The sequence below is a fragment of the Glycine soja genome, chromosome 11 (genome assembly GCF_004193775.1).
Source record: "Glycine soja cultivar W05 chromosome 11, ASM419377v2, whole genome shotgun sequence".
Lineage (NCBI taxonomy): Eukaryota > Viridiplantae > Streptophyta > Magnoliopsida > Fabales > Fabaceae > Glycine > Glycine soja.
The window spans coordinates 51,726,573-51,736,690 of NC_041012.1; the positions used below are offsets into that span (position 1 = coordinate 51,726,573).

Genomic DNA, 10,118 nt, shown 5'->3' on the forward strand with positions numbered 1-10,118 from the left:
AAATCGAAACAAGATATTCTCCCGAAATTGCTTTAGTAAACAACTGAGTTCATATGTAATTCCATTTAATGCTTAATGCATAAATGTGTGGCGGACTTATCAGCAAATTATAGCATAGTTATCATTGCTTAGTATTTAAATTTGAATGAATAATAGGCAACGCAAAGCAACTATGTTTTTTCAGATTAAGTGATAAAGTGAATATCAAACACTGGCCTGGTTCACAGAGTCCAGGAGAAAACAAATCACATTGCGGTTGGCCAGTTGTGGCGGTTTATATTGATTTGACGATCACAAAACTCAGTTAAATGAAGACGTAGATGATATTTTGCATTACTTCCACAAGCTAATTTTCTGATATTTAAATAACAAGACTCACGCATCAAAGCAGATGAAGAAATTAAGCACGCACAAAAGCAGGATAGCATGTTACCGTGTGTATTCGGTCATTATCAATGGTTGAACTACTGAGCTTCATGAACAGTAACTGCGAGAACACGATGAGGAGTCATGAACTCCACAATAATAGAGAAAACAGTAACTGAAATCGAAGAAAGAAGAGACCAACCATATCCTGTCTAGAGCTAAGCTGAAAATTAAAGCTTCTCAACCAATTAGCCTAAATAAAATAAAATAATGAACAATCGAATTCAGCGAGATCAATGCTATTGGCGCCCGTTAGGCTTGCGAGAAAATTATTACAAAACAGACGGAATGAAAAATCTCAATTCACACAACTCACAAGAGTTGCAACGCATTTTCGAGCAAACATAATAATAATAATAATAGTAGTAGAATTAAAAAGTATAAAATTAAAAGTATTATTATCTTTTATTTTAGATATGTTTTTTTTTAAAAAAAATAAGCATGCTATATACCTAATTGATAAAACTATATTGGATGATACTGGAAAAACATTTTACACCAATAGTATATATTTATCATACAATTGTTTGAAAAAAAAGTGTAAAATTTTAAAATATAAGTTTAACTCAAAAGTGTCATAAATGAGAAGTTAAGCATAAATGAAAATAAAATACAACATAAACCTGACATTCTAAGACTTAAATACACATTTTTCATTTTTCATATAGGAAAAAAAAAGAAAAAATATCATGTATAATAATTTATAATTAAATGATGGTAAAAAAACATATTTATTAAAAAAAATGAAAAAATATTTACATAATAAAGATATTTTTTTTTATAATCATGTTATTGGTATAAAGTATTAACTGATTCTGTGGATAATTAATCTTCCTGGATAAACCTGACCACTTCTAGTGGGATTTTCTCCTCTCAATCACATTTTTTTCATCCACAAAACTTAAACTTGAAATCTTATTAAAAAAGATCGAGTCTAATATCACTTGGATCAACAACTTGTTGGTACTCTACATATATTATTTATTTCTAGATAGAACGAATAATTTGTTAAATTTTTTTGTATATATAGATTAAATATTCTTTACAATTTTGTTAACCCTCACAGCCACTCCTTCCTCTGCCTTCTTCTTCAATAGCTCACCTAGCTTTATCTCCCTAGCATGTGGGATTTCTGTTTGAGGATCTCTAACCTGCACAAGGGGGACATTAGCTTCTCATAAATGTATATCAACTTGGTCTATATCCATGAACACATGTAGGAGGATCAAATAAGAAGGTGAAATGGATTAAGCTTCTCTTAAATTAGTTTATGCATAAGTTAAAATCAGCTTTTAGAAAAGTTAAATGAGAAAACTTTCATAAATTAGCTTATGCATAAGTTAACTTATGAAAGAAGCATAATTCATTTTACCTTCTTGTTTTCTTTTCCTATGAGTGTTTATTTAGAAGTTTATTCATACAGAAATTGAAATGAGATCATATTTACGTACCAGAACCATCTAGAGATTGAAAGACCAGCCTGCAATAAAAACCAAATATTTTGCACCCTCAATGGCTTTATAGACATCTTCCCACAGCTTTCTTGGTGCTCCACATAGATCAAAAGGAGGGTGGAAAGTAGAGGAATGGTGAGCATCATGATAGAGTTTAACCTGGCAATTAGACCTTTGTGGGAATGTAGCATCCCTCAGCTCTTGAAATTTCCCATTGCTTAGTAGCTTTGTCCAGCTTGGTTCCATATCTGCTGGCTTGAACCATAACATGAATCTTAATTTTAGCTGTGGAATTGGTTTTCCATTTTCCATAAGGAGAGGGAAGAAACCATTGATCAAACTATCTTCCTTCTACCGCTTGGCCTGCATGTGAAATCTCCCCAAAATGGAGCATGATGATTTCAGTGTAATTGTGATTGTTGAGTCTTCTGGATGAGCACACTGAATCTGAAAGGTTTGGTTCCACAAACATTCACGTTCTTGAGTCGTTTTCGCCACCTTCTTGTTATCTATGTTGATGGTCACATAAGCAGGCTTTCCATTTGTACATACACACTGAAAAGAATAGAAATTGATACAAACAAACTATGAGTATACAGAATAATGAAAAATGTCACATAATATTAATAGCTAACTTAAAATATGTAAATATGTAGATAGCATATTATAGTTATGTGAAGCTTACATTGAAGGGAAACGAAGGTGAGTAAGGTGTGGCATTGAAGATGGTAGCTTGAATTGTTCCATGGAAGAGGAGCTTAGGTTTTTCCTCCATTGATTTAGCCATCCAATATTCACAAGAAGGAGGAAATTGAAGATTAAAAAGAAAAATGTAGTAAGTGTGTTTTGACTTATGAGGGAATGGAGGTCAAGTTACAACTGTTAACAAAGACACATTTCATATATAAAGGTTGTAAAGTTTGGTGTTGAAGACGAAGAAGCAAAGGGAACCTTAAAATGCAATTGAACTGTTGGAAGGCAGTTTGGGAAAACTTGTGGAATTATGCATAATTAGGCGTATAGTCACAACCAACCGTCACGTCTATTCTATCCCAAAATACAAGTTTTCGCTTCAAGCTCAAGTTTCTTAAACTCAAATCACAATTTTTCGGCGTCAGTGGCTGTGAGACCAATTCAAAATATTGGTCTAGTATTTCGTATATTCTCGTTAGTCTATGTTAATAAAAGTGCATGAATACATTCGTTGTTGTAAATTTGACCACGTAACAAAGCTGTTAATCCATATGAAGTGACAAGAGCAGAAGAACTTTATTCTATTTTAGTATAATTTTAAAATTGAATCTTGTGAAAATTAGAAATAGATGTTGGGAGATTTTTCTTCTTCTTTCATATAGATTGATTTTTACTAAATTTAAATTAGTTAGAATATAAAATAACTTCTAAATATCACAAAAGCCACATAAATAATATCACAAACCCACATTAATAATAAACGTTGATGTATTAAATTCTGATTATATAAACTTTGATTATTATGATATAGTTTGCTTTCTAACTTTGATTAATAATAAAAGTTAGAAAGCAAACTATATCATAATAGTCAAAGTTTATATAATCATAATTTAATACATTATTGAATTATCAAAATTATTGGCTTACACTTAACCAAAAAAGAAACTTACACCTATACTAATTAGAGTTGACTTAGTGATGAGGAATGAAATAATATATATGAAATCATAGGTTGTATTTTCGGTGCGGTTATTGTGAAAACAAAAAATTATATTTCCTTTTAAAAAAACATAACTACGTTAGACCAACTTGTATATGTACAATGTAATTTGCAGAGATGCCCTTCAACTTTAAAAAAATGGTTTGCTCTTCCATAGGGACTAAAATTAAATAAAAGTTTATTCATGCTAAAAAAATTATTAACTAAATATTAATTTAAAATATATAATCAATAAGTAATACTTCAAATAATGAATAGAAAAGAACAAAATAACTCCAAATTAAAGGAAAGCCACATACCTACATGCATACAGAAGAAAGAAGCATAAATCCTTGAAGCTTGAATAACATAAACGGTTCCTTTAAGCATTGACCTTCGATGTCTGAAAGCTATGTTAAGGTATGGCTACTATACCATATTCATCATGTAGTTAGGGAATTACTTTCACAAATCAATTAAGTAAGCTTCTACAAGCAAAGAAACAGAAGGAGGAGTACAAGGAACAAAGGTGAAAGCAGGGCATTTCGATCCTCAATAGTTACAACACAAAATAATTATTATTTAAGATTTTAATAAGAATTACAAATAATTATTAAATACTTTTAGCTTCAAAAAAAAGTATATACAATTCATTCGATTATATGATTCTCTTGCTTGACAATTTTATTTCATTTTATTTAGTAAAAATATAAAACAGACAATTAAAGTTAAAAGATTAAAAAAAAAACCAACACAACATCCCTTATACAGTTATACACATTTTTCATTTATTATACAAAATTCTTTCTATTTCTAAAATTTACACAAACTTAATTGTGTTTTATTAATATATTATTACACTTAAATTTATTTTTTAATAGTATATTTCATGGAATTGTTTGCTGATTATTAGTTATTTTTTCTAGAACAAATGAAAAACTAACCCTTATTATCTGTCATTTTTCACACATTATACAATTTTTTATTTCTTAAACTTCCTCGTATTTTATAAATGCATTATAGATAAATATTTTTTTTTACCAAATTTAGATATTATCTATTGCAATAAAATTTAAAAGTACTAATTAAAATTTACTTAATTTAGAAAATGACGATTATCTAAAAACGAATAAAATAAGTTTTTTTTTATACAAATTACGTGAAAAAATACATCAAAGTGATTATTTTCCGTAGAAATTTTTGCATTTCAATACATCGAATTGATTTTTCTCTTTCTACATTTAAGTGTTATTCTTCTGCAAACACACTTTTCTTCCCTTCTGTAATCACATGACCTTTTATTGTTCAATCCATTAAAAAAGTTTCAATTATAAAATTGCGTACTAAATCAAATTAAGTTATTCCAGTATATTATACACTCGTGTCATACGGGATCTGGTGAGTGGTGATTAGAGTGTATTCATAATTCATATGCCTTCTTTTTATAAAATGGAATCGAACTCCCTTCCTCCACTTCTTTGTGTTGGTGTGTGTGATTGAATAACTTTTAGTTTAAAGCTTGAGCCACAAATTAAGAAATTTGATTTTATTTTTCATATGATATGTGCGTGTGTTTGAATATTACTTCAGAGTTTGAACAGCAATAAAGAAATACATTGAGTAGAAATATGCAGGTGAAATATCGAAAAATGAGAGCATTGTTGAAAATATAATTAATACTCTCATAATAAAAATTAAAAATACCAAAAATGTGAAATATAATATGAAACAGAATACCTAATTATACGAAAATTTTATGTTATTTTATTGACTGACTTATTCTGCGATTAATTTTGTTAGACGTTTTTAATTTAACATCTCTTAAATTTGAATTGAAATTTTGATACCAAACCTTTAACTAATTTAACTTTTAATTCATAAATAATGTTTAATTAAACAATTTTATTTTTATTTTTTATCAACAAATATTAATTATTAATTATTAATTTTTTAATAAAAAATTAAACTCACGATTTTTCGAGTCTCCTTTTAACCCAAAGAAACTTGTAAAAGTTTTATCAGAGAGTATTGGGACACTAGAGAGCAAAGTGAAGGGGGAAAAGGTTAGATGATAGAGGTCATAATATTATTGATAGCTGAACGTTGATGGTGGAACTGGAAACAAAATATTGAAAGAGAAAAAAAAGGGTTTTATAATTGCATTTGATCGATTCCTCCCCTTTCTATCGAAATGGCATTGAGGACACGTGGCCTTGCTGGCCTAGACCCACCATTTGCCTTTTTATATTTGCCATCCCTACAACTACAACCTTCAATGTGCTATCATCCACACATGATACACACAACCACCAGGGTCTTTTCAATGTCGGATCCTTCAACTTATACATTAAATATAAATTTCCATAAATAATTTTAAATATATTATTAATTAATCAAAATATATTTTAATCACAATTTAAAAAAAAACATTAAAAATTATAACTTTTATTAATATAATACTGATTTATAACCAAGTGAAGTCAATATCTATTTTAGTTAAATTCATCAAATTATTACATTATATCATATATTAGCATTGAGTGATTAAACTCTTTTTTGTTAAAAAAAAAAAACAAAGTGGTTAAACTCCTTGATATGTTGCACTGTCGTATATTTCTCAAGTATAACTGACCAAAAAAATTTTTTGTCAAAAAAAGAAGTATAACTGACCAATTTGAATATTACAAGGAATAGTCTTGCTGCGATTAAAAGGGAAATTGTTTAATTAGATTGAGTTTTTAACACTTAAACTGGAACGTGTATATTACTAATAAGTGTGTAATAATCTCTCGTCCCCACTGTGCCACCGAGCAATCAATTTCCTCCCTTACGGCATTGCAGAATCAGCACTATGCGTGTCAGTTGTCACCTTTATGGATGGGCATTTTCTACAATCTCTGTTCTCTAAGCCTGTATTTGGTAGAAAGAACAAATAAAAGAAATAAATAAAAAAGTTTCACACTTTTTATATTTTATATTAATTTAAATATTTTTTTCTTTATTTTTATCCACTCAATTCAACACATTTTAAATTATGTGTAAAAACTACACGAACAGCTTCGTTGGCGTGGTACATGAAATCAATAATCCAATTGACCAAGAAAGATAAGAAGAAATCAATAACAATAATCAATAATCCAATTTAAATATCCCAGAACAATACCGTTTTTTCCCTTGCCTTCATAAAATTAATATAAATATTGTATCAATTACAAAATTAAACATGCATGTCAGAAGTCAAATAGCAAATGTATCGACGCGTTTCATTAGTAGCAATATAAATATCACAAAAATGAAAGATAGAAATATAAATAGAAATATAATATATATCCAGCTGTTTAGTTCAAGTAATAATTTTAAAGAATGCTACCACATCATAATTTCCTCCGCCCTTTCATTTCATCTCTTTTCTTACAAAGAAATGGAATCTTTTATTCTTTGTGATTTAAAAAATAAATACTGTACAGTATTAAAATTGGAGTGATATACTATTTTCTTTTTTTGAAAAAATTATGAGTGATTCGTGTTTATATTTTTTTTTTGGATTGCGTGGTTGAACAACTTTAACGGGAGTTATAAATAAGATCAATGAAGATTGCCGTCATTTGATAATCAATTTGTAAACATTCTAATCCAGTACATGTGCTTCCCAATAGAAAAAGGCAAAGTTGCCCATGCAATCAGACCTATACCCGTGCCCATCTACACAAGTAACACAACCACCCACGTACTTTAACAACACAATTTGACTTGTGGTATATAATGTTTTTTAATCATATTTAGATTCTTATTTTCTTAAAAAAAATGTAAAATGAAACAAATTTTTATACGTGTTTATGCAACGATATACATCCCAACGCTATAAATTGTGTAAGCACTATTCAACAGTATATTCAAATGCAACACAACTTGTTAGAATTTTAAGCACTTATAACATAGGCCTTGACATGATAAAAACTTATTCAATAAGATCTTAAATAATTTGTATTTTCAAGGGGGCCCTAAAAATCAAGTCTTACAAATAAGGGTAGAAATTGGTTGGATTAAGAGAGATTTTGTTAGGTCTTAACTTAACTTTAGTTTAAAAATATATGATTTGATCATGATTTATTTATCTATGAAAATCTTTTTTTAAATGTTAGGTTTGACCTATATAAAAATCTGACTTATAAATTTATTTAAGAATATACTTTTATAACTTAATATTAAAGTAAAGATAAAAATATGTAGGTAAGATTTTATAAAGATTGAATATAATTTGTTTATATGATATGAACATATTTTTAAAATTATAAGGTTTTGGATTTGATCATTTGCTTACTTATAAAGTTGTACAGGAAATATTACTATCAAGATTGAACACAAGTATGATATAGAATTGTGATTTTTTCTTCTTAATATTAATATGATTTATGTAAAGTTGAATGTAATTATTATTATATATTTTGTTCTTTTTTAGTCATTATGATCAATAATAAAATAAAAATCGAGAAAATTTGACCCAAATAATTAAGTAGAGTATATGAATGATTGTAAACTTAATACATATCTTTATTCTTACATTCAACAAATGATATAAAACAAAAATATTAAAGTACAAAAATTGATAATGAATCAATAAAAAAAATGTCATAAGTGAAATAATGTGTAAAGTATTTAATGATAATATAAGATATATGTTATTGATATAAAGGAAAATTACATTTAATTTCTCTCACTGTATATATATCTTTTACAAAAATTTCTCTATATACTAAAGCATACTAATAAAAAAACACTAATATTAAGTAATAGAAAAACATTAATATTAGGTAATAATATAATGAATTGTAAAATACTACATAAAAAATGTGTATGACTAAACTTTTAGAAGACTTGTTTGTAGATAAGGTTAGTGTATGAAGATGCCTAGATGGGTGTGGAGACTCATCTACACATGAATCTGTTCTCTTTCTGAACTAAATTGGAAAACCAATATCCAAAATTTGCATATGGTATGAGAAGGTGTCCCAAGAAGGAAGACAAACCCTCAGGCACGTTATAATTAAAAAAATAAATTATCGTCCTATTAATAATTGATTTAGCGAGTGAGTGTTTCTTTTTTTTCTCTCTCTCTCAACTTGAACTCAACCCTTCCTTCGTTCCGCGACAACGATGACCAACTACGGCACAATTCCAACCTCCTCCTCGCCTTCGACCAACCTCGACTTCATCTCACGCGCCAAGCAGCGCGTCAAGGAGGGCCTCGGAACCCGCCGTCCATGGAAGCTCATGTTCAATTTCCGATCCTTCGGTCTCCCCGCCGGGGTCGGAGACGCCGTCGCGCGTGTGAGGGAGAACATCTCCTACTTCCAGATGAACTACGCGATCGTCGTGCTCATCGTGCTGTTCCTGAGTCTTCTATGGCATCCAATCTCGCTGATCGTGTTCGTCGTGCTCATGGCGGCGTGGCTCTTCCTCTACTTCCTCCGCGACGAACCGCTAATCATCTTCGGAAGACTAATCAGCGACCGCGTCGTGCTTATCGTTATGGCGGTGCTGACCGTCGTGCTGCTGCTTCTCACCGGCGCCATCGGCAACATCCTGGTGGCGCTGCTCATCGGAGCGGTGTTGATAGTGGCGCACGCGGCGTTGAGGAAAACCGATGATTTGTTCTTGGACGAAGAAGAGGCCACTGGATTCTCTCCTCCCGGTGCTCCTCTCTCTTGATCCCAATCTTCTCTTTCTTTCTATGAATTTGTTATTTGGTCAATTTAGTAAATAATTTTAGGTTCAGTTTGGTTTCTTTCGGTTTATATGTTTTTGCCCTTTTTCGGAGGGGAAATTTGCATTTCGTGTCTGTGAAGAGAGATGCTTGGTGAAGTGAAATTCATTTTCTTACGCTTTGTTAATTTAATTTAGTTATTATATCAGAGATTTTATCATCTTTTTTTGTCTATGATTCTCACTTTGAACCGAAATCGAAATTTCTTATGTGGTTAGGTAATTGGTATTGGTTTGGATTTGGAAAAAGAGTTAGTAGTTCCTTGAAACATAACGAATTGACATGTCGGCAAGAGGAACCGAATTGACATGTCAGTAACAGGAACAAGGGCTCTCTAATTAATTAATTATGCATCAAATAAAAAAGGCACAGTTTGAAGGATTTTCTGTTCGCAATTTATTGCTATATGCCATGTGGGTTAACTAAAAGTTTTCGAGAGATCATAAATATTTTTCTTTCAGTTTTTTTATTTTATTTTGAGAAATTATACTTGTAAAACAAATTTTACAATAAAGAGAAAGAAAGAAAAATTAGAAGAGAGAAATTTTTTAAATGTAATAAATTTATATAAGAAAAAAATAAACACATTAAATAATATCATATAAATTATTGTAAAAACTGTTGTACATGTGTTATATTTATTTTATTTTAAGGTCAATACTAATTAGTATCTTGAAATATTGGTTAAGAAATTAAGATGAAAAATATTTTTATTAAATGCGTTGTTGATAACTTTTTTTACATTCTTTTATGATTTCTAGTTAAACACTTCTTTCATTTAATTTTTTTAGTGAATGACGTA

The 10,118-nt window shown here is 29.5% G+C and overlaps 1 protein-coding gene and 1 long non-coding RNA gene across 2 annotated transcripts; one reads left to right on the forward strand and one right to left on the reverse strand.

The window, feature by feature from the left end:
• Nucleotides 1-1,354: 1,354 nt before the first annotated feature.
• LOC114373674 lies at nt 1,355-2,742 on the reverse strand. The gene is made up of 3 exons (XR_003658452.1): nt 2,566-2,742; nt 1,878-2,435; nt 1,355-1,577 (listed from the first exon to the last, which is right to left on the reverse strand). It is a non-coding gene; the product is annotated as an uncharacterized LOC114373674 (long non-coding RNA).
• Nucleotides 2,743-8,496: 5,754 nt separating this feature from the next.
• On the forward strand, nt 8,497-9,488 carry LOC114373776 (PRA1 family protein F3-like). Its single transcript, XM_028331315.1, has one exon. The coding sequence runs from the start codon at nt 8,707-8,709 to the stop codon at nt 9,259-9,261; it is 555 nt and encodes a 184-aa protein (XP_028187116.1). The 5' UTR covers nt 8,497-8,706; the 3' UTR covers nt 9,262-9,488.
• Nucleotides 9,489-10,118: the final 630 nt, after the last annotated feature.

Bases quoted from the DNA above. Each gene is read 5' to 3' on its own strand.
- LOC114373776 (XM_028331315.1), top strand. From the start codon at position 8,707: ATGACCAACTACGGCACAATTCCAACCTCCTCCTCGCCTTCGACCAAC.